At 38.9% G+C, this 25,000-nt stretch overlaps 3 protein-coding genes and 1 non-coding gene across 8 annotated transcripts in view; 2 read left to right on the top strand and 2 right to left on the bottom strand.

Annotated features, from left to right (window-relative positions):
• The window catches only part of LOC111337427 (set1/Ash2 histone methyltransferase complex subunit ASH2), an 11,227-nt gene extending 11,030 nt beyond the window's left edge, over positions 1–197 (bottom strand). For all 3 annotated transcript variants that reach the window (XM_022943722.2, XM_088752265.1, XM_022943728.2), the window contains exon 1: positions 89–197. In XM_022943722.2, the coding sequence (XP_022799457.1) occupies positions 89–178 (90 nt within the window). In that variant the 5' untranslated portion in view covers positions 179–197. The remainder of the gene's footprint in view (positions 1–88) is intronic.
• Positions 198–285: 88 nt separating this feature from the next.
• LOC111337224 (vinculin) lies at positions 286–18,178 on the top strand. The gene is made up of 20 exons (XM_088752264.1): positions 286–466; positions 2,168–2,275; positions 2,877–3,048; positions 4,285–4,599; positions 4,759–4,983; positions 5,134–5,279; positions 5,690–5,882; positions 8,215–8,360; positions 8,641–8,803; positions 9,223–9,374; positions 9,867–10,059; positions 10,302–10,363; positions 11,012–11,147; positions 11,624–11,715; positions 13,554–13,665; positions 14,249–14,403; positions 14,854–14,969; positions 15,536–15,674; positions 16,474–16,564; positions 16,953–18,178. Exons 1-20 carry the CDS (start codon positions 410–412, stop codon positions 17,093–17,095), a joined length of 2,916 nt encoding a protein of 971 aa, XP_088608390.1. The 5' UTR covers positions 286–409; the 3' UTR covers positions 17,096–18,178.
• Positions 12,717–12,788, top strand: Trnam-cau (transfer RNA methionine (anticodon CAU)). The gene has a single exon. It is a non-coding gene; the product is annotated as a tRNA-Met (tRNA).
• Positions 18,179–18,799: 621 nt separating the features above from the next.
• LOC111337660 (tyrosine-protein kinase BAZ1B) overlaps positions 18,800–25,000 on the bottom strand; it is a 28,823-nt gene continuing 22,622 nt past the window's right edge. For all 3 annotated transcript variants that reach the window (XM_088752258.1, XM_088752259.1, XM_088752260.1), the window contains exons 25-33: positions 24,608–24,748; positions 23,810–23,893; positions 22,658–22,803; positions 22,508–22,563; positions 21,744–22,223; positions 21,229–21,545; positions 20,651–20,734; positions 20,112–20,255; positions 18,800–19,779 (exon numbers count right to left, since the gene is read on the bottom strand). In XM_088752258.1, coding sequence (XP_088608384.1) covers positions 19,666–19,779; positions 20,112–20,255; positions 20,651–20,734; positions 21,229–21,545; positions 21,744–22,223; positions 22,508–22,563; positions 22,658–22,803; positions 23,810–23,893; positions 24,608–24,748 — 1,566 coding nt within the window. In that variant the 3' untranslated portion in view covers positions 18,800–19,665. The remainder of the gene's footprint in view (positions 19,780–20,111; positions 20,256–20,650; positions 20,735–21,228; positions 21,546–21,743; positions 22,224–22,507; positions 22,564–22,657; positions 22,804–23,809; positions 23,894–24,607; positions 24,749–25,000) is intronic.

Here is a 25,000-nt window from a genome sequence, read left to right as displayed (position 1 = left end):
ATGAGAACAAATCACATGCCGTCATTTGAAGAATAACTCTCCCAAAAAAACACACTTCCTTGAATGAAGATTAAAAAGCCCAAGCTACCTTTTCATTTTCATCATCTCCAGCGAAATCACTCGCCGATTCAGCTCTGTCTTCCGAAAAATTGTCCATCTCAACGTCTTCGTCCGCCATGTTTTTTCTTTTGTTTCCAAGCGTTATTTTCTTAAGAGTCTGGGGCGAGTAAAAGTCATTTCCGCTGTACAGGCCCCTGGGAGTAGCACGGGCGTCATTTAGCGCAACTTGGACATTTTTCTACGGGGCTGGGTGTATAAAGGTGTGTACACTTCCCGTATGCACAAGAATTTCCCTTTTATTTTGTTTCAGTAGGCATTGAAGTCGAAATCAGCCCTTTAAGCGCTAAAAATGCCCGTGTTCCACACCAAAACCATCGAGTCAATATTGGAACCTGTCGCTCAACAGGTAGGGTAAATAACTTGTGCACTGTTGTAGACAGATAGTTTTGCGCGTGTTGGTATTTTGCCCTTGGGTTCACAAAGCTGTTTGTTGTATGGCATGTGAAACAAAATCTTTTGTCATTTTAAAAGTTATCACGTAGAACGATTCATCAATTGCTTTGATGTGGGCAATGTTGTGTTTAATTTTCGTGCAGGAATATTATAAACACGGCTTCTCAATTCGCGAGGAATAGAAGACTAAAGTTTATGTTCCGCCGGTGTGTTTGTACAATATCAGATTGGGAGAAGCGTCGTTTATCCTGTTTCTTTCTATGAGCTGGAGATAGGGGGAAAATGCGATTTTTACAAGTCTTAGTTACAGTACTTTTGTAAATTTAAGGTACAGTTTATATTTTTCGTGGTCTTAGAGTCTTTTGTTATTCAAAGTAAACAATTTTTTATAATTGGAATCATCGAGTTTCGATCGGGTTTTCCCAGTAAAACGTCAAGGCATTCAAATTAGCTCCGGCTTAGAATTGTCAAAGATCACCGAATTTTATCAGAAATGGTGTATTAAATCATACTTTTGATAACGTGTTGTTTAGCACAATCTCCCTGAATTTCAGTTTGCCATATTTAACCGCAATTTAATGAGCTAATTGAATGTTAAGACACGTTCAGGCTATGTGCGCGATTCAATTTCTCTACACCAATGTCATAAAACTTGCACTCTCTCTATCAATCGCTTGAAGTTTGCGGTTCATATTTGGGGGCGTCTTTTGATCGTAAATGTCTAACCCATCGACTAATGGCTTACTGCATAATTTGATTGATAAAGACAAGCTTATCGTTTATGTACATTAGTTACAGACAGAAATGGCAGACAAATTTTTGTGTGACAAGGTGAAGGTCATCTCATCCAAACCATATCAGTCAAATGAATAAAGGCTGATAGTTTCGAAAGAAACTGTTTGGGGCTGCGTCGGTGGGAGTAACGAAACAATTTGGATATATCAACAAAGTTGAAATGGTAAATTGGCCACCGTAACGATTACAAAAGCTGACGTTTCGAGCGTTAGCCCTTCGTCGTTCGCTCCGACGAAGGGCTAACGCTCGAAACGTCAGATTTTGTAATCGTTACGGTGGCCAATTTACCATTTCAACTTTGTTGATATATCCAAATCATATCGGTCAAGAGCGTCAGTTTGGAGCAGTGTGTTATCTTTAGGTAGTGTGTCTTGCAAGTGTAATAAATTTTTTCCACTGACTCTAATTTCCTATACATAGACTAGAATCTGTAGGGTGTCAAAAACTTTTTGCAGAAGCGGCTGCTGATGGGATAATAGGCCACTGTGCTGTAAGATGATGAACCCCAAACACAAACTCCTGCTCCCAGGTTAAACAGACAGCGATCAGGTCTTACAGGTGGCAAAAGGTTCTCAGTAACTGGTTTTTATTGAAACCCCTGCTAAAATATTGATATTTTAAGCTGTGTGCTAGAGGAGCAGGTAGTATTAGGGACTGTCATTAACTTATTTAATTAAAGTTAGTAACAATGTTAAGTTTAATGAACTTAGTAACAATGTTAAGTATTCTTACAGTTAAAAATGATACAGTGCAACAGCATTTTACCTAAAGTTAAGTAATGTCTTGTAAGCAGATCCTGTTTTTAAATTAATAAAAAAATTGGAAAAAACTGTATTCATGCACTCAATGAACTCATTAGGTCTCCACTCTAATCATTCTTCATGAAGAAGCTGAAGATGGTAAAGCAATGCCTGACCTGGCTCTGCCAGTTAAAACAGTGGGAGCTGCTGTTGAAAATCTTGTCAAGGTTAGTACCTTTTTCTTTTTATTTATCTAATTACTTTGTTTAGTCCAAAGATAATACTAACGATATCATTTACCCAGTAGGTTTGAATTTGATTGGTCTAGAGTAAAGCACCTTTAACCCTAAAACATCCACAGGTGATCAAGAGAGAATTTCTCTTTACAATATCAGGCAGGAAAGTGATAAGACTAAAGAAAAATATCAGCGAGGGATTTTCAGTTGATCCAAAACCAAATTCTCAGAACTAAAATCTAATGGATATATGGTGGACAGTGAGGAGAATTACTAAATAAATGAGATCTTGAGAGTGAGAGGGATAACGTTCCCAGACCAATATTAATGTTGACACCTGGATCCTTTAATTTCACTGCAAGAAATGATTAAAGAGGAATTTGTCTTAACAGTAGATTGGAATACATTTTCAAGCAGGGTGTTGATCAGAGGAGATTTAAATATCAACTAAGGGTTACTGTTTAATTTAACTCCAAATTTTCAAAGATAAAATTGTTCAGAAGCCAGCATTAATGATTATTTAGATTGAAAGGATTTATGGGTGTAGTACTTGTCTTGCTTTAAATATCTTGATTTCATTTACTGTTATTAGGTTGGCAGAGAAACTGCATCTTCCAGTAAAGATCAAATCCTCAAACAAGAAATGCCTCTTGCTTTCAAAAGAGTTGAGGAATCCTCTGTTTTCCTTGTGGATGCCTCCAAGATTCTGAGAAGAGATCCATTTTCACCAGAGGCTCGTAAAAAGTTAATTGATGGTGCCAGAGGTTGGTAATAATAAAATTTGAATTTTTCACCAAGTATTAATATTATTGTATTGATCATGGGAGACAGATTTTACCATCCTGACATTTGTAATGAGCAGACAGTTTTATTTCATCAACTACTATACCAGGGAATAAATTAAATGTTGTTGATTAACTTTTTGTCCAATGCTTAACCACATATAGCTGGTCTGTAAATATATCTTATTAACCAAGCGCGAGGGCCGTACTGGGAGAATATCGGCCTGAGATTTAGACAGTACGGACCAAGCGCAGCAAGGTCCGTACAAAAAAGACTGAGGGCCGATATTCTTCCAGTATGGTCCCGAGCAAGCTTGGTTAATAAGAGATTTATTATACAACTGAAGTTCAAAGGGACACAATTGCAGTATCATTTGGGACAGTGCCCGGTCCAATACTGAGAGAATGTTGACCGGCAATAGTGCATTTTGATTGGTTGATTTTAGTTATTGGCCGTCTGACTGCCTGAGTTATATAATGAAAATAATTTGCACCATATTGCCACTGGAAATTTAGTTTTAATCAAACTCAAACAATAGTGTCTCAGGTTTAACTCCTGTTCATGTTTTACAATTAAAAAAAATCCATGTTGTTGCTTTTTATCTTATTACCGTCTTTTTTTTTATTTGAAATATTTATACTTTACACAGAATCCCTTTGATAATAGCACTTATGTACAGAAGGACTACCCCATATAAATGTTTTTTATGATTATAATGAAGATTGTTATTATAATTATTAAGTCATAGTAGTTGAATATTAACCCTTTCACTTTCAAGATCTCAATAGTAATTCTCCTTACTGTCTGTTATACAATTCTTGTGACATTAGTTTAGAGAATTTAGTATTGGATAAACATATAATCCTCTAATTGATATTTTTCTTTATTCTCATCATTTGTCTGCTTGATGCTGTATTGATAAAATAAGGAGAAATTCTTTCTTGGTCACTTGTGGGAGTGAAAGGGTTAAAATGAGTCTTTGTGACTCAGCCTGTTAGGGATTTTGTGTTCTTTTCAGGGTTTTATAGCAGCAAGATAATTCTCTAATCTCAATTGCACAAGGAACACTCAGTCCTCTTGGCACAAAAAAATTAAAATACTCAGAAAATGTTAATTACACAGAATGAAGCAAAAAGTGCACTGATAGAAATATATAATTACTCCCGATTGCTTTTCATTGTAACTTTCAATTTTTCTCTAATCTTTTGTTATGTTAGGAATTCTCTCGGGCACATCTGCATTGCTTCTGACATTTGATGAAGCTGAAGTGCGCAAGATTCTGAAGGTTTGCAGGGGAGTACTAGAATATCTTGCTGTATCTGAGGTTGTGGAGAGTATGGAAGAACTCGTAACATTTGTCAAAAACCTGACACCTGGAATCACAGAAATGGCAAAAAAGGTCGAAGGTCGCATTGAGGAGTTGACTCACCAAGTTCATGCTGACATGCTGAGGAAGTCACTGAATACTGTGAAAGCCATGTCTACCCAATTGATCACTGCAATCAAGACTTTTGTGTTGACTGTACAAAGAGGTAAAGATAATACAGCTCCAATACATTGAAATAATCTTACTGATTATCAATGGACTGTTAAGAAAAACAAAAATTTGACATAGTGGTAACTTCTCTCCAAAGGTACCATAGCTACTCTAAGAAAAGTAATTATATTTGTTAATGATTCTTCCTTTGTAGGAGGTCAGAACATTCCTGAAGCCCAGGAATACAGAAATTATGTTGTTGGCAAAATGTCTTTTGAGATTAGTGAGATAATAAGGGTGCTGCAATACACAACGTATGAAGAGGAAGGTGGAGATGATCCCCTTAATGACATGAAGAAGGCTATGTCTCTCTTTGACAGCAACATGGGCCCAGCCCTGAAGTGGGTGCAGACACCAACTGAGTCCTCAGGAGGGTTAGGTGAGTTCCAGAGGATCTTGATGTGCATTGGATTGTGTCCAGTTTGTATTTTTAGGGGACAAGTTGTTTCAGTATCAGAACATAATTGACTTGTTGTAAAACTTTTTGTGATGACTGATTATCATGCTTCTTGACTCTGTCCTTCTGCAGGTGAGAAGGCTGTCAAAGAATGTATCGCACAGGGTCGTAAATTTGCGGATGCCAGTCAGGGTCCTGACAAAGGCAGAATAAGGAAAGTCTGTGATGATCTGGATCGGTTAATGGGAGATTTGGCAGAGATGAGAAGGCTAGGAAAAGTAAATTCCTTAATTTTTTAATATGATTCATTGATAATGATAAGACAAGACAGTTACAGCATTCGTGATGACCTACTAGTGAGAAACAAAAGTAATGAAATAAGTGTAGTCATAACCAATTTTACAGCTGACTCTTTCTACTCCCCCTGAGTGGAAAGTCAGTTGATTGCAGCTAACCCCTTCCTTCCCACCCCTAAGTATTTTGTCAAGCTTCCCAGTGGGGAGGGGATGGTGGAGGAGGCATTGTCAGAGTAAAGTATTTTTTGCCTAAGAACACAAAACAATTACCTTGAAAGATCTAAAACTTTGATCTTAATTGATCCCAAGTACAGCAGGTTAACTACCACATCCCTTGGGAACATGTAGTAATGATGACTTTTAATTTTCTCTCTCTTAACTGCATTTCAAAGGGAACAGCACCAGAAGGCTTGAAACTTAACGGAGAAGTTGCCCAGAAGTTAGAGGGTTTAAATCAAGAAATGCAGAATGCCATGTTAGGCCAAGAATCATCTGGTGTGCGCAGACCAGCCACCACTTTTGTTGGCAAAATGGATCAGGTTCACCAGTGGGTGAACAACCCTTCATCAGATCCTGCGGGATTAGGTGGGGGACCTGCATCTCTTTTGTTAGATATGTAACTTTGAACACTCATAAGAACCTGGTTTACCATTTATATATCTTATCAAATGAGTCAGTGTGTAGTATCGTTGGGTATTTTTACGTGTTGTGCCCTATTTTGACAAGCCTATAGGGTGAGTCTAAATACAAACACCAAAGCGTGTAAGTTTTTGTAAGCTATTTATCATCCAACTGCTTTTATTTCTGCCAAGTGTTTCTCTTTATTGCTCATAAGGCAGAAAAAGCAAAGTGGATAGAGAAGCATAGTGCACATGGTTGACCGGTTAAACAGGTTTTTTCACAGTACAAAATAACCAACCATACAATATGCCGGTTAGGATTGTTTGTACTCTACTTTGTACTCCACTCACACTATTTGTACTCTACTTTGTGCTCTACTCACACCATTTGTATTCTACTTTGTGCAGTTTAATAATAAGAACTGTTACAATAGGAGTTATATATTTAGTAATTATTCCATGAGCACGCGTTGGATATGAGATGATAGATAGTCAACGAGGCGCGTAGTGCTGAGCTGGCTATAATCATCTCATATCCAACAAGCACGAGTGGAATAATTGTTTTATTAAAAAAAATGCTCCTAAGATATTAGACAAATTTTCTTGACTTTATTTTGTAAGAAGAAACCGGATGTTTCCATGTACAGATTTGAGATTGTGGTATATTGGTTCCTATACCATAATGGCTAAGCCAATGAAAAGTCTTAAATTGCATTATCCAATGATCCAGTTTTTAATAAATCTTATTATTAAAAACTGGATCATTGGATAATGCAATTCAAGACTTTTTATTGGTTTAGCCATTATGGTATATGAGCTAATATACCATAATCTATAAATATGGTAAGCATTACGCGTCAGCTTAAAATTAAAAGGGAGTTAAAAAATAAGATTTGGTAAGATTTGTCTAATATCTTGGGGGCATATTTAATAAAACAATTATTCCACTCGCGCTTGTTGGATATGAGATGATTATAGCCAACTCGGCGCTACGCGCCTCGTTGTCTATCTATCATCTCATATCCAACGCGCACTCGTGGAATAACTGTTAATTAGACGTTTTGTTGTGTAGTATCGCTGAGTATTTTTCCGAGTTGTGCCATATTTTGACAAGCCCATAGGGCGAGTCAAAATACAAATAACGAGTAAAAATACTCAGCGATACTACACAACAAAACATGTAATAAGTTATTTATTATCCAACACGCCAAACTGTTATTTCAGTGCAGGCGAATTTCGCAAATGTTTATTTACGGAGAGTGCGTGACAGAAGTATGCGAAGCGAAACGGAATTGGTGCATTGTTGTGCTGCTGTTTCTATTTTCTTCATTAAATGAAGAAATTTTCTGGTCGTCAAGCTGTTTTTCTTTGTTCGATTTATCTAATGAACTTGGATCTATATTTGCCAGCCATTCTGACTCTTCGTCGTCGGAAATATGATTCAAATTGTCCGCCATTTGTTTTCTTTTTCGTAACTACAATCCAATTCTTCACTTGTGCGATGCGAGAAAACCTGTTTAACCGTTACTGCAATGGACGAGTACAAATACCGCATGATATTTGTACTCGTCTATGGCGTTATTTGTAGTCGTCTAGGTGTAGTTGGATAATAATGTAAATTACTATCTGTTGCTGAGATATCTTTATTGAACCTTATTATGGAGTACATAACACTCAAGCAATCATTTTGTTTGTTAAGTTTGTTGTTTGCTCAGATCCATGTCGAAACTTACAACTTTTTTATTCGTTACAAGATCACTATAAGTTATACTGAGTGCGGTGCTCGTGCTTATGTGAATTGCATATTTGTGCGTGCTGTGCGAGTGCGAAGGTGATAATTCCATAATGTAACAAGTTCTGAAGGACTCTTTCGAGGTACAGTTGAACCTCAATTATCCAGACTCATTTGGACTTAGGCAAATAGTCTGGATAGTCGAGAGTCTGGATAATCAAAAATATGAATATTAATGAGACAGTGATGTAAACAAAAGAAATAATGATAACACACTATAAATTCTAAAAGTCTGCTTCAATAACTCTCCGAGCACTCGATCTTTTGAAAGCAGAGGAGGTAATGCGCTGTTTTAAATGCACTTTTCTGACCTTAAACATAGTCTCTGAATTTTTTACCTCTTAAAGTTTTGAAGATCAAAGCTCATTAATGATCATGAAAGAAATGGAACCAGAGTAAAAGTCCGGATAATCAAAAAGTCCGGATAATCGAGGTCCAGGTAATCGAGATTTGACTTTAAACAATTTGTGTTTTAAAGCCCAGGTAATTTTCTTCACTTTGGTAGGTGAACGAGCCATTCGTGAGTGCATTGAGCAGGGTCGCGCTACGGCAGACAAGTGTTCTGGTCCAGAAAGAAGTGCAATTCTTAAGCTTTGTGATGAGCTAGATCAACTTACAAATGATCTTGCCAGTCTGAAGAGAAAGGGCATGGTATGTTGCTTTGATTTAAGGTCTATTTTATCTGTGTCGATTGCATGCGGGTGTGATGTTCACAGAAAATAAGAACATTTTTTGAAGCTGGGTTGTGATATGTATCCAGACTTTTCCCATTTTGGTGTAAAGCCTGCACATGAATTGCCTGTATTGGCTTGGCATTTTGTATGCTAAATTTGCATCCTTGTTTTTTAAAAGTAACCAAAAAAAAAAACTTGTTATTCCACCTTACTATCTCACGGCTGTTAGATTTTTTATAATATATTGTATCTGACAGGGAAATTCACCTCAAGCAGTTGCTACTGCTCAAAAGATTGAGAGAAAGCTGGAGGAATTAAACAATAAATTACAAAATGCAATCACAGCACAAGTTGCTGAGGATTTCATGGACACTACAACAACTTTGAAGCTGTTAGAGAAAGCAGCAAGAGCTCCGCCAGGTAAAAATTCTGTTGAATCTTCTAGTAAGATGTTCTCTTTTAAACTTTTACACCCTAACATCAGATTGCATATTCTCCATACTGTTCTCCAGACATTTCCCAAGGTGCTGATAAGGAGAAATTGTTTAATAATCAAGAGCTTTTCTCAGTTGGTTATCATTTCCTTTATTCTTGAGACCTTTATGTTGGATTCAGGGGTGATAGTGCAAGGAAACATTTGATTGGTCACTCTCTGGGCCAGAGAGTTCACTGTGTCACTCTGCCTGAGCTCATGTTGATCTTGCAACCAATTCCATTGGTGTACATGCATACATGACCCTTGGGTGATTACATAGCCACCACGAGTCATGTGACTGGCTGGGATGACACTTTGAATCTACAAAAGGTTGTGAATTATTTTTATTCATTGACCATTTCAGATGCACCAGGGCGCGAGGCTGAGTTTGAGGAAAAGGCAGGTGCCTTTGAACATCAAGCAAATCATATCGCTAACACAGCCATTGAACTGGCAAATGCTGGTGGGAATACCAACAGGAGATTATTAGACCAGATACGGCAAAATGCAGAAGAAGTGAGTGAATAATTCTCAGAATAATTGGAGATATACGCAATCAAAAGGCAATACAAAGTAATGCCCTTGTTGAATGGGAATTTCAGCTGTTATTGATGGATCATTTGTGTAAAAATTAAAAGCTTGTTTAGTTAGTGATGATTTCCTTCATTCTTGTGACCCTAAGGTTTGATTCAGAGGTGGTATTGTAGGAGAAATTGAATACTATAGCTTGACTCTTAGGGGTCGGAGGGTTGTGCAAGAGTGTGTTTGGGTATCCCTGAGACCCTCAATGTTACCTGAGTTGAAGCCAACGCTGTTTGAGTTGGGAGGAATTAAAAGATGACATTAAGTTGAAGACAAGAAATCTTGTTTCTGCATTATCCCAGCACCTGATTTCTTAACATTGGGAAAACTTCTTTGAACATGTGTTTAGTGAAAAGAAAATTTGCTTCGTTTTCAATAAGCAATTTATTGAAGACTATTTTTTTTTTTTTTTTTTTTTGCTGTCAGTTAAAAGAATGGACCCCCCAAGTTTCTCATGTGGCCAAGATCCTGTTGGATTATGGGAAATATTCACCTGGAGATGTGCCTGCTGTGTCAGTCCACTTTGAAAATGTGCGGGACATCTGGAAAGAGAAGATGCAGACCCTCACTAATCTGGTTGACAGTGCAACGGACACTGCCAAATTTATTGAAGCCTGTGGTATGTTGATTGAATGTGTTTCACTTGTCTTTAAGGATAAAAAGTTATGAAAACTTTTGGCATGTTCTATATGCCCTACAGTCACAGAATTAAGTGAACAGCAGAATTGCAGCAACAGAATGGGAAGAAAAACAGTAAGCCTCTTCGAAAGGGTTAATCTCTCTATGACATTGCTAATTCTTTTGGGATCTCAATTTATTTTAACACTGTGTAAGAAAAATGTATCGATGGATAAATTTCAGAACAAGCCATCAACCGAGATGCTGATGCGTGCGATGTGGCAATGACTCAAGGGAATCCTCAGGTACGAAAATGTTATGTTCCTACACAGTTTTATATCAGTTTTACGACAGCTTTGAGGAACAGATCATGTGCAAGGAAAAAATTACGAGCATATTAAATCGAACCAGCTCTGAGTATTTTTTCGAACGCACGGACCCAAACGTCTATTAGCAGCTCACTTTTGGATGCGTGAGTTACATTGGATGTTACTGTTTTATTATTATTTTTTATTGAATGGCTCCATCAAAAAACAAGTTATCTCTCGTTTTGTTTCAACTACAAAATGTTCAACTTGGGCTTCCATCTTAATTGTATACCACAAAGGTTAATGGGGTTTTTCGCACGCTGATTGTCTTGCACGGAAGTGATTTGCAAGTGTTGTTCACCTTCGAGCAGCCAAAAAACAAAAGTGCGCGTCAAGACTTAAATTTCTGAACATTTTCCGGCATATTAACGGGAGGAAACTACCCTAGGAAACTAATCATTCACTTCAGTGTCGGTGAGTAAGTGTCCAATATTTCTCTAACTAAAGTATATATGAGGACATTCGACGCGTCTAGACCAATCGCATGCGAGCTAAAATTTGTTGTCAGTATTTGTTCTCCCCAAGCGTGCTTAGGGTTGATGGCGGCCAAATTGACTCAGACAATTCTTGTTCGTTTGTCAATAGGTGGTGATCTCAAAGAGCTCCAACATCGCCCGGCGAACCAAGCGGGTTGTGGATGTTGCAGAGGCTGAGATGGAAAATTCATTAGACCCTGATTATGTTGCAAAAATGGCCGCGGCAAAGGATGATCTAGGACAGTGTAAGGCTAAAGTGTTCCATGCTCACACCTGGCTATTTAACACCCTAACGTCAGTATGCATATTCTCCATACTTTTCTTCATACATTTCCTAAGGTGCTGACAAGGAGAATTTGTTCAACAATCAAGAGGTTCTTGAGTTGATCATTTCCGTTATTCTCGAGACCTTAATGTGTGATTCAGGGCTGATATGGTGAGGAGCAATTAGATGCTGGTCACTATCAAGGCTAAAAGGGTTAAGAAAACTGATATTAAGAAGAGTGAAACACAAGTGAATAGTTTGTTCTGAAAGAGAAACACCGCAGAGGGTAGAAAAAATCAAAAATGCAACAAGACGATGATGGCTCAGGATGGAGAAAATTCATTCGAATTCAAAATGACATTTTGTTAAGATGTATTTTCCGTGACTTGTTGAAGAGAGGAGTTTCGGGTGACTTTACTTCCAGAACAACTCAATGATTTAACGTGTTTTTAACAGGTATCACGCCGCTTGTTATCGACGCTAAAGCTGTTGCGACAAATCCATTAGACAAGAAGGCGCAGGGAAAGTTGAGGGATTCTACAAGAAAGGTGAATAGATTCTCCGTCAGAAATGGTGATATCCCTGAAATGGTATTATTTTCTTATGGTTGCGGTATTGCGTGTTACACGATACCCTCAGTATAATAGCTTTCCGATATGTCGGGGGAAACTTTAGTTTGAAGCGTCAAGTTAGTGTGGTTCAGGACTCGACACTAACTTTTCAACTAACTAGCCAAGTGGCAAGTGACAACTTAAATGTCACAACAGTTTCAGTTTGTTTACTAGCAAAACTGGCGAGTGGAAATCGAAAAACCACCATCTGAAACTGAATTTCTACTATTCTGTAGCTAGTTGGCTACCCTTAGTGTCGAGCCCTGAGAGGCAACATTTTTTAAGACACGCTATACCTTGTGATAAAGCATGACTGCCTTATCTTGCATGTGGGATGGTTCTCGAAGTATCTACAAATAGAGAAACATTTTAGGACAAAGCTTAGGCTAAGAAAATGCATACCTTAGGCCTTTCTCGACAAATTAAACGCGTCAACAGAGAACCACAGTGGTAAACTTAACTAGCATTAATGCGAATTAGTTTTAACGCGAATTAGTTTTACGCACGACCCCACAAGCGTGTAGTCGCTTTGACAATTATCGTGTTTAAATGAAGTCTTTGTATTGTATTGTATTGTATTGTACCATCTAACCCCATACATTAATTATGCTTTCAGACTAGTAGACTTTGGGATGCAATGAATATAAGAAGTTCTTATATTTTGAACTGCGGTATTAGATACGTATGATGCACGATCCTCGCAGTAGATAGCGCTATTTATGCAATAGCGAAAATCAGACCTGAAAAAAATCAGGCCTGTACGGGACTCGAACCACTGACCTCTGCGATACTAGTGCAGCGCTCTACCAATTGAGCTAACAAGCCAACTGGGAGCAGGCCGTTAAGTTGATTCGTAACAAACCCGTGAAAGTGATAAATGAGATGCAACTTTCACGGGTCTGATTAAATAATAAGAATTTATAATTGCTAGTGAGTGCAGCAGAGTGGCGCAGCGGAAGCGTGCTGGGCCCATAACTCAGAGGTCCGAGGATCAAAACCTCGCTCTGCTACAAACTTTTAACCAGATCACATAATTTTTTTTCTTTTCAAAAGTGCATGATCAGTGCTCGAAACTAACTTTTTAGCTTACTAGCCAAGTGGCCAGCGACAACTTAGATGTTACGACAATTTCAGTTTGTTTACTAGCCAAACTGGCTTGTGGAAATCGAAAACCACCAGCCAAAACTGAATTTCTACTTGTCTGTGGCTAGTTGGCAACCGTTAGTGTCCAGCCCTGGTGGTTGTCTCTTGGTCAAACTTGGTGCATGTGTGAAAGTTGCAATGACCAGGTAGCATACTTTCAGACTGACAATGAACCAAGTTGCCACACACGAGTTACACCAACCACTCAAGGCAGTAAGTCACAGTTTTTAAAAGCGTAAAACCTTTTCGGTTAAGGCCAAACAGAATGACAAAACAACAACATTTTCCCGTACTTGAATACGTTTTGTGTTCGAAAAGTCTTTAAAACTTCCTTTTCCCTACTTTTCTTTCATTTCACAGATTCCTATGAAATTTAAATTTTATTTCGCTTATTTTGCGACCCGAAGGTTATATATCATGTTTTCCTTTGGAATTTATGCCAGGAAATTGGCGTGCGGCCAGCCAGAATTGATCCCCTCGTGCATGCCCGACGATTGAGCGCTGGGGAAGGGTACGGGTACGCGTAGACTAAGTTCTCATCGGCCTATTTGGTAGAAAGAGAAAATAGATGATTGTGAATGCTACAGACACCAAAATGGAACAATTGTATGTGTAACGTTGTTTTCAACTAGCTTCAAGATGCTGTGCATGGAGTGCGAGTGATCGTAACCGGACCTTCCCAGCCACAGGAGGAGGAAGAAGACTTCCCGCCCCCTCCCCCGGACATATCAGGACTGACTATTGGTGAGAATTTTCACCTTTTTGCAATAACGTTGTCATAACAGGGAAAAAAAAAAGTAAAACACGCGCACAAGCTTTAGTAAATAAGAGAAAACAGACGTATGGGAATTTAAAGTCATTGACCATGAGTATCGAAAATCCGATATCAAAAGAGATGAAAGGACCATCTTCTAGCTCACAAAAATTGAAAAGCGGGATTGCATCGCGTTGTGGCGTAGAAGTTACCGACTTTCCATAATTTTTCTTTGTTTTACGGAGGGGGGGGGGAGGGAGAGGGGAGAGGCCATCAGGGCGTATATTGAACTTCTCGACATTTCGAAGAAAGCAAAGCGCTAGAACTTTTTGTTATCATTTTGATAATGGTTCATTGAAAGGGTCCTTTAAGTAAAATAAAATGAATTACGAAATTATCGATATTTATGGTCCGTGGTTCTTAATTAGCTCACGAATAACTAATTCTTTTACGTTTAATTTTTCTCACTCGCATTACGCATTAAGCAAGGAAAGTGATAGTTGCTGTGCCAGTCATAAAAGACCAGTCCAACTCTGTAAACAGATAGGTATCATCATATCTCTATATTCTTAGCTGTAACTCAAGCACCGGTGCAAGAAGTGCCTCCTCCACGCCCACCCCTCCCTCAAGAAACAGCCCCACCGCCACCACGCCCACCCCTCCCGTCAGATGAAATGAAGGAGGTTCAGAGTGTGTTGGAACAACCACCGGAAGACAACAGAATGGCGGTATGAGTACTTAAAATAATGTGCCGAGGATAACTGCCTCCCTCCCCTCCCCCGTGTCTTGCGAATATTTGTCAAATTTAGGGTTACAGTTTCTTACCGGACTATTCTTCGCTAGCTGAAACTTTGTGCGATTATCATAAAGATGGTGTTCGTTTTGTTGTTGTTGTTGTTGTTGAGTCGTTTCCCTGTGAAGCTCCGAAAACCGTGAACATTTTTTATTTGATCCTGTTAGGACCGACTACAATAAAAAGTCCACGACATGCTCACAAACCTCAGACACTTTGACTGTTTCCCGTTACTGCTTTCGGTTTAATTTTCCACTCCTTAAGAGCTTTTTTCTTGAATCACAGTGATACGTTTCCTAATATTTCTGGTGATCACGGATTACTGAGCTTGAAATTAATTTTCAGCAAGAATTTCTACTAAAGATTTCTAGTTGTTGTGTCACAGATGGCGGCTCATCATCTTCATCGAGAGGCTCTGAAATGGGAAGAAGAGGGAAATGAACTCATCCAAGCTGCTAAAAGAATGGCTGTACTCTTTGCTAAGATGTCCCAATTTATGAGGTAACGTTTGTTATTATGAGACAGCGCTTGAGATTCACCACTAAACTTCTCAGCGGCACGTTAATTGATGTGGCATCTCGACACAGAATTGATAGATCTAGCCGTAAAACTGACACAGATGGCCCAACAGCTGGTGCATACATTGGCATGAAGGAGTGTTAATTAAACGTATCCAAAGTATCCCTTGGACAAGAGCTGTTGAAACACTGAAAGTTTTAATTTGAAATTGCAGTGCACATAAGTTTTATTTCACGTGAGCCGAGTATGTTGACGTAGCTATCCAGCGGTTTCTCAGACGCTCTCTCATGAGAGCATCCAACCGCGATGAGGTTTGAAGTTTGAACGGGTCTTCTTATTTTATTTTCCCCCTGCCACTCCCACCCCCTAACCCCCCCCCCCCCCCCACCCACTCACCACCGCACCTCCTTTTTGGATGGCCAAATTGGTGCGAAGAAAAAAATTACTGCCTGGAGATCGCTAGGGCGTTTCATTTATCTCTCGTGAGTGAGTGATGAGATGTTGGATATCTTTCCCGTGGTGTTTAATTTTTTTCTCTTCGCCTGCAGAGAGGAAGAAGAAGGACAGCCTCAACGGTCAAAGAAAGAGTTGATCGCATTAGCTAAAGAAATAGCAGCGGCAAGTAAAGAAGTGTCTACTTATTCCGCTCGGATTGCTAAAGATTGTCCGGACAAAAGAGTAGCTCAGGTGAGTAGAATCTATAAGTATCACAGAGTCTAATTATAACAACTTGTAATGAAATGTGAACTTTATTAAGAAGTTGCAGAGAACCGTGAGCCTGAAAAATTAAATTTTCCAAGAGATCTAAAATTTTCTGCAATTATTAAATTGCAGTCCACGTGAAGGGAACGTTTCTCTGTTTGAATCAATTTTTTTTAGTATTTCATAAGGCCCCAAAGAACCCGAGATTTTCCAGACAGTTGCAGCCCTACCATGAATGAGTGTTCTTTTCTTTTTGTTAACGTAACGAACCTCAATGATTTTGAACCTGTTCGTAATTGTCTTCTACAAGGATTATCCAGTAAATTAGCTTTGGTAAGATAAGACTTTATTTATTGAGGATAGCACGTGATAGTGCACAAACACTAATAAACTTGTGGTCCTCTTAATTACAATAAATATATAAATACAATAGAATCATTAATATATTGAAAAAAAAAAAAAAAAAAAAATTACAAATATAAATAGAAATTTAGCTAATTACAAGCTAATTTGCCAGCTGTTTTGATGGTTTTGAATCACTGTCATCAGAGGGTTTTTAGATTGGCCCTATTATATTTATTTTATTTATTTATTTTTTTTTTTTTCGGGATTTATTTATTTTCTTTTGGATTTTGTAACTCTGTACTCTGCAAATGACTCTGCTATAGGAAGAAATAAATTTGAAGTCATTTGTAACTTCATTGCCAGGTGAAGACACAAAATCATATTTGTCAGCAGTCATGCTGTCCGTTTTAAGCCGTTCCATATATGATTTTATTTTTAGACATTGAAGCAAACCATAGAGAGAATCCCTACTATTAGTACACAGCTTAAGATTGTCGCCACTGTTAAAGCTACGATGATCGGAGCTGACGGTAAGTTTTGTTTTTCTTCCTTAAAATTACCTACGTTTGATACTGCATCAGTGTGAATAACAACGATGTTTTGTTTTTCAACTCGGTTTGTTTGTGCTTGCATTTTGTAATTCACACGATCAAGACAAGAATGGCCTTTAGTTCTCGTGTAGGTGTTCAATCCCTCACCTCAAGGAATTCATTTAGTTGCGCAAAATTATCCCTTCGTGTCTTTCGCTAATACCCAACAGGCCAGCGCTCGAATCCACGCTTTCTTTAGTGAATCGTTCTTGCACTTCGATGATTTTGCGTGCAATTACCTACAAAGCCTGTACGTGCAAAATGAAAATTGACCTTACTTAACTTAAAAGTGGAGACCTCTTAACTGTTTTCACCTTTTTTTTTCTAGATCCCAAGGCGGACTGGGAAGCCACAGAAACTTTAGTCGGTTGTGCAGAGAACTTGATGGGAGCTGTGCGACAGGCCGTACGTGAAACTGAGGCTGCCTCAGTTAAGATGCGCTCAGTCGCGAACAACTGGAAAAAACGATAGGTTCTATGACAGATCGGAAACTTTAATGGTGATACGCTGACCATGAGCCTAGTCCTGTTCGGTGGAGTGTATTCAGGGCGGGAAAGAGATGGGTCAGCGGTAAAAAATTATTTTGAAGAAATATGAAAGCGTTCCCACAGCTTTGAAAACTCAAAAAAGCGAGTTTAACGTTTTTTTCTGCGGGTAGAAAGAAATGGGTAGAAAACGTTGTTTTTTTTACGTAAAAAAGAACTCAATGTCATGTATTTTGAAGGAAATAGTGCAGATCACCCAGATTGAATTGCACTGTTTCCTAAAAGTTGGAGAGTAAAATTAATGACAATTTAACTTGGCCTTTATTTTTGCGTCAAGCGTCTTACTTGCCTTTCGCACTATCTGCCAAATTCTTTGGCGTAAGGTATCCCAGAACGAAGAAAATAGGTGTAGTTTTTTATTCAAATTTCTTTCACAATTATTCATTATAATAGCTTGTTATCGCGTGATTCTGAGTGTGTGGAGCGAAAACTGATCTTACTTCTGAGAATGTCGCCCACACAGACCGTTTTATGTAATAATTGTAGGGTAAGCGTAGTTGTTCGTTTTCGTAGCATATCATGTTCGATTTAGAATGAAGATGAATTGAATTACACTAAGGTAGTTACAACTAATAAGTAATATATTTTTTATATTAGATCAATATTTAAACATTTTGATCTTCAGAGAGATATTGCACAAACTATTTACTCTTGTTTCGCTTCGTTTCGTCGATTAATTTCATTATTGCTGAGGTATCTACATCGACGAAGTAATCGCCCTGCTTACAAAATTTTCGATTAGTCACCTCGTGTCTGTCGTTATTATTTTTGTCAACTGAACTGTAACATTGTCCTATGTTCGGTTCGGTTGTATTGAAAATTGACTTCCCTCTAGCTACCGGATAGCTTAGGGGAGGGGTAGGTTAGGACTTTTTTGGGGTAGACTATAGTCCTTCTTGGGGAAAGAAGTTGTCCACAGCTAAAATTTATAGTTTAAGAAATGCGTGAAAAGTAGAAGTTCAGATGTGTAAAGGCACTATTATGATAAAGTCATTTGAATAATGCTGAATCCGTAGAGTTTCTAAGCCTCTTTCATTCCTTGAAATTATTCCACGAGTACGACATTACTTAACATTTGTAAAAAAAAAAAAAAAAAAACACCTCAGTAAATGGAGAAAGGGTTAGGGTTAGGGTACCTTTAAAAAGCATTTGTCTGTATTCTGTTCCGAGGTTTACAACGATTTGTTTGGGAAAAATTTGCGGTAATGGCGGGAGTGTATGAGCTTTTGGTTATTTAATCACTTTCACCAGTGTGGCGAGGGTCGCACAACAGAGCGAGGCTCCAAATTAAGTGCGCCCAAAATCCCACCCATTACACCCCAGGGGAGGACATCCATCACACAGTAATCTCGTGTGTGGGAAATAAACGTCTCCTACCCCAACCCTGCAGGAGACGGGACCTCCATTTATTTGTCCCTATCCGAGAAGACTAGAATATCTAACCATTCCTTGATGTTATAGAAAGGTAGCAAGTTCTTCCCAATTATTTTAAGACCCTGAGTGTTGGTCCGGCCGGGGCTCGAACGCTCGACCTCCCGCACAACAGTCCAGCGCTCTATCCATTGAGCTAACCGGGAGGCGGTTAATCAAACTTCTCTATAAAATAACTGAGATATTACACGAGTCCTGATCGGTCAAAAACCTATCGTTTAATGAACTGGTAAATCAATAGAAATATGGTACGCTTTAGTGTAGAGCTAGATCGCTCTTTCTTACAGTTTACCGGGTAATAGCCTAGGCGGCCTCCGGCTTGTTATTTACAACCTTTACTCGTGTTCTCCCAACATCCCGCATGGGTTAGTACTCGACTTCACGGTATTTTGGAGTAAGCTTTCACCTTCTCGCCGATGTCTCGATTCTTTAGTGATAAGACTCTCCTAAGGGACAAAACAATAAAGGTTGACGTTTACGGGTATTTTATGTTCTGGGCCCAACTTAGAGTCATTTTAACCCTCGCCTAGAGGCTCGGGTTAAAATGAATCTGACTGAACATAAACCTTATTGTTTTGTGACAGATTGATCAATGCTGTAAGTGCGAGGGTTGAAGAGGGATTTCAAACGTAATGTTTAACGGAGCAGTAATGAGACGTAAAACATTCAAGATAGAAAATGCTTTAACATGTAAGAAATTAAGAAAGAAAAAACAGACGTACTGACAACGTTTGGAAAAAATTATTGATCCAGATAAAAGCGAGAGGTTGTCGGAACACAACAAGATATAACAGTAAAAACGAAACGGGTCATGCCGAAATCTATTGTAATAGCAATTTTTTTTCCTTAGATCTTCGCAAAAATAAAAACATTTTGTAAACTAAACCTGTTAATCAAAGTAACCACATCTATGTTGAATGTGGTAAGTTCTTGTCTTTAGTTCCCATTTCTGTTATTTCCATTTATGACTTATTTTCTAATTACTACAAAAAACAATGTTCGGATATAATTCAATGTTGATGATTTCATGTGTTTTGTGACTAGTAATATGCCTAACGCTCTTCATCATCGTTTTCTATGGACTTTGGATTTCTTGTCCTTGCTTGAGAAATTTTCTTCAAACATTTTGTCAAAGTATTGTTCCAGATTCTTGCCAGCTTGTCCAACCTCTGAAGTGCTCTGCAAAAATTAAAGTTGAGCGTGAGAAAAATTAAATTATTTGATCTGATCGTCCGGATGAGAGTGGTCCTGGAAACAACTATTGTTAGTGACGAAGACTGACGTTTCGACGCCCTGAGCGGAAGTCATTCATCGGGGTCAGTTGGGGAGTTGTTTGACAGTCGAATGTTGTGAGTGTGGTTTGAGAAAACTGACTGGCCAGCCTTGTTTTGTTATAAACACGCGAGAAACGTTAGTCAGCTTAGATTGGTCATATTTGATCCGTGGGTTAAATTTCAAGATCAGCAGTGTTGAACGCAGACATACAGACAAAAGAGATCTCAATTACTTACCAAGTTGTACTTGTCACTGTTTGAAAATACAAGTCGAACGTCAGCTTTAAAGCTGTCAACATCCACGTACTCTAAACTATTCAGTTTTTCCTTGATGGTGCCCAGGTCCATCGGGGTCGAAACGAGATCCAAGTAGTCTGGGACCTGGAAAGATGAGAAAGTAAGGCCTCGTATTACATCAGTTTACTCTAGTTTTATTCTAGTCAAAATAATTCCTACATACTGAAACATCAAAAAGGTAAAAGCCTGCGAAATCGTGGTCACGTGGTTTCTCTAACCGTTCACTTTTCACGTCAACGCGGCGCTAATTCTCTCTAATAATGTGGGCCCGCTTGCAAGCTAGGTAGAAATAAATTAAGTATGATCTGATTTAGCCCAATAAAGAAGAATTAGTGGAGCAACGAAGATACGGCCACCAGTCTTCAAATCTAATGATTATCATTTGATCTTCGCTGAAGAGTTTTTTTGTGGCTTTGTTGCTCTCGAACAGTTTTATACTTCAGACTGCAGAGTTTAGTGAGGGAAGAGTCATAGCCTACCTCACGAAGATTAACCGCTTGTGTAAAAGGCCAGCTGTCTTCGTGACGAAGGAGTGCTCGTAAAATTTGCTCACAGGTGTCCATCTGAACGAAAACAAAAAACAGAGAAAGATTACATTATTCATAAGTTAGAGTTGGGAATATTCCTTGGAGTTGGACTGAAATTCCACGGAAATACGTCGGACACGAGATAATTGAGTAAGAATTTCTCAAGCACGGACGACAAAAAGGAACAAAACGAAACAAAAATACAAAAGGAGCCCCTTTTGATTGTGTGTTTTAAGACCAAAACCAAAATAATGATAACGAACAAGCGGAAATAAATAAAATTTACCGAGAACCAACAAGAACTAAATGTAAAATCAAGCAAACTGTCTTAGTGAAGCGCAAGAATAAGGGTGACCAAGTCATGATTGGTTTTTGTTTTTCATTTCATTTGTTGAGAGAGTGGAACGAGTTTCAGTACAGACCATCTGACAACAAGTGGGTCGAAGCTAAGGAAAACTATTACGATCTCAAATTGACAATAACAAAAATTAAATTTCACACTCATTTGAATACTACTCTCCCATGATTACCTCCACATTGACACGTCTTCGTTTGGAATTCTCGGGTGATTCTCCGGTTCTTCTAGTTTTCGTTGCTGCCTTTTGTCCGCCTTTGCTTGCAGATAAATTCTTCGCGTTCTTGTCTTTTATTCCTAAAGGACGGCCATTGTTCGGCTCCGCAGCATCTTCGGTGTATCCACTCTCTTCAGATTCTTCGGGAGAGCTCGAAACTTGTCGCCGATTCCTCGTGGATCTGTGTGTGGTCTTTTGAGACGATGCAGAGCGACTAGTTTTGAGGTTTTCCTTTTCCGAATCTCCGTCATCGTCTCCCTCGTCTTCAAAAACGGCTGTCAAATAACAAGCAATATAAGAAAATAATTCGTACAGAAAGATCACTGATGAAAGATCACCAAAAAATCACTGATGGAGATTTGTGTTCGACAAAATGTCAGGTCTGAAGTATCAGTACCCTAATTCGATGTTCTCACGGAACAGTGAAATTGCATCTAACCAGGGTTGAATATGAAAGAAACATAAAAACAAACCTAAAATCTGACGCTTGTTATGCGCACTCGTCTTCTTTTTGGCATTCCTTCGCCTTTCCAAGAACTCGTCATCATCCTTCTCACTGGAGACTTGCCGTTTGAGCGCTTTTCTGCTGGTCTTACCATAAAACGATTTAACATTCGTACCCCTTGTACTGCTTTCTTCCAATTCATCTTTAGAATCTTGTTGGTACATCCTCTGAAGCCTTCTGGACACTCTTCTATGTTTCTGATTGTCTCTACCATCGATGCTTTCTTCATCAGAAATGTCCTCCAAACTTACACTTGCTCTCGTACCAGCTCTTGCTCGTGCATCACGAGCTCTTCTTCTTCCGTCACGTGAATGGCTCTGGCGAATTCGTTTGGACGCCGTCTCGATTCGCAGGGAAGATTGTCTCCGTTCAGATTCTCTCATAAAGTTTCCCATTCGCTTTAAATGCTTTTTCGCTTTGGCTTTCACGGAAGTTTCTGATTTACGACCTACAAAGTAACATAAATCAAATATACCTCAAAATGAAGGAAAATGAAACTGCAAGAGTCTTAAACTTCAAAATTCTTTAAGTGAGCTTAGGCCTCTCTATAGAGAGGTGTCCTTCCAGGCCTTCAGAACTACCCACCTGCTTTCACAAATACCCATTTGTACCAACTGTTATTGAAACCACTGAGAACCTTTAACCCCTGATAGTTTACGCCCTGAGTATGATAATCCGTATGGAGTGAAACTGAAATTAAGGAAGTAGTTCTTGGTTTCTTTGGGATATTACCTTTGGCTCTCTTCTGATCCTTCGGCTGACGACAAAACCAACAACTCCACGCACCCCTAAAAAGTCGAAAAACATTATTTAGTGATATAAAGCTAGGCAAAAGCCACGTAATGTCAGTTTTGTGTGCACGTGATGTAAACGTGACTTTACCGTGGTATGTTCCTGAGAGGTGGCTGATGACATGTTGTATGGAAAACCAGTGGGCACGTGTCACAGCAGATCAAGTCACCATCTTCTCCACATGTGTAGCAGTAATCTTCATTTTCATCGCAACTATTCAAACTGGCCTCACTTGCCTGATGAACGAAAATCAATGGATAAGAACGAGTATAACACAAACAGAAAGCAGATGGATAAGAACGAGTATAACACAAACAGAAAGCAGATGGTCCATACGGTCGCAGTTTAGCACAGTTTTCATATCATCAAATGACAAGCAATATTGCGACTTCCCGTTGTATGGCATGCATCTCCCCAGCATTACTGGTTACCCCTGAGTATAGTTCATTACTGGTTACCCCTGAGTATAGTTCATTACTGGTTACCCCCGAGTATGGTTCATTACTGGTTACCCCCGAGTATAGTTCATTACTGGTTACCCCTGAATATAGTTCATTACTGGTTACCCCCGAGTATGGTTCATTACTGGTTACCCCTGAGTATAGTTCATTACTGGTTACCCCTGAATATAGTTCATTACTGGTTACCCCCGAGTATGGTTCATTACTGGTTACCCCCGAGTATAGTTCATTACTGGTTACCCCCGAGTATAGTTCATTACTGGTTACCCCCGAGTATAGTTCATTACTGGTTACCCCCGAGTATAGTTCATTACTGGTTACCCCCGAGTATAGTTCATTACTGGTTACCCCCGAGTATAGTTCATTACTGGTTACCCCCGAGTATAGTTCATTACTGGTTACCCCCGAGTATAGTTCATTACTGGTTACCCCCGAGTATAGTTCATTACTGGTTACCCCCGAGTATAGTTCATTACTGGTTACCCCCGAGTATAGTTCATTACTGGTTACCCCCGAGTATAGTTCATTACTGGTTACCCCCGAGTATAGTTCATTACTGGTTACCCCCGAGTATAGTTCATTACTGGTTACCCCCGAGTATAGTTCATTACTGGTTACCCCCGAGTATAGTTCATTACTGGTTACCCCTGAGTATAGTTCATTACTAGTTACCCCTGAGTATAGTTAAAAAACCATCGGCATGTAAAACCTGATTTATTTCATTGATTAATTTGATAAAATTCGGAAGCCGTAAGTTGCCCAAAGAGTCGTCAACATGTACCTCATCTTTTGAATCTTCAATATCACTCCCACTTTCTTCTTTGTAATTCTTGCTTTCTGCTCGACTGCTCACCCTCTCATTTGGCTGTTCAAAGAAAAATATCACAAATTTTTTTTCGTTTAGTTTGCTCAAACAATGGCCTTCGATAACTGTAGCAAGGCAAATATTATTTGTGTCAACAAAGTAAATGCAGTCTTCAATCTACGACTTTATTAAATCAAAGTTTTCCTTACTTTTTAAAGTACGAAAAACCTTTGATCTCGATTTAGCACGTCGAGAAAAATTCTGGCTGAAAAGGAACCCAGAGGAAATCTTGTGGAAAGTACAACCCTCTTCCTCGGCAGTTAATGGTGGTGCGTAGTCTTCCGAGCATTTTATGACTTTTTTTTAACTCTTCCAAGGATTTCTGATACTTTTTTTTTTTTAACTTAGATCGAAAGGTTGGTTTCAAAATAATCATAATGATAAAAACGATTTCTCAATTCGCTCATTTCTTGATTCGCTGTTCTAAGAATACTCAATATGAGTCAATTTTCCTGAATTTCCAGGATTCCCTTGGAAACCTCCATGACTTTCTAGGCGTATGTGATGTTATAGAATTCCTTGACTTTCAGGTATCCATGAACCCTGCAAGCCTTAACAAGGACAAAAACATGATCCTTTTTCCTAAGCGATTTCGCTTGACGTACCCAACGTAAATGCTTACTTTTTAGGTTTCGCACAGGGTAACTTCTACCATTGATTTAGACAAGGCTTACAGGCTACCCAACCCTAACACGGCTTTCTACGAACTGTTACCTTACAAACAGGGCAGGTCCAGTCTCCCTCGGGCGCTTCAGATAGCGCTGGCCTCAAACAATGCAGATGATAACCTTGGTTACAGTGGTCACACAGTATCAATGTCTTACCAATATCTTTGCGCCCACAAATCTTGCATCGCTAGACAAAAAATAAAAGCGACAGAAAATAAAAGTATAATTTTTGAATCAACATTTCGGCTAAATTATCATTATTACTAATAAACGCGGCCAAATGACAAACTGTCCTCCCTAAAACGCTCCTTTTCGCGGGCTAAACGGCGAAGTGCGGGCTGTAAATGGCATTTGTCGCCCTGATATATATTTTAATAAATAAATTTATACGATTTGGTCTTGTGTATGGATAATTATGATAATCACATGACTTTTGGAG

This window comes from Stylophora pistillata, chromosome 3 (assembly GCF_964205215.1).
Source record: "Stylophora pistillata chromosome 3, jaStyPist1.2, whole genome shotgun sequence".
NCBI lineage: Eukaryota > Metazoa > Cnidaria > Anthozoa > Scleractinia > Pocilloporidae > Stylophora > Stylophora pistillata.
Note: the sequence above shows the minus strand (reverse complement) of the source record. Positions and strands in the feature narration are given on the sequence as shown.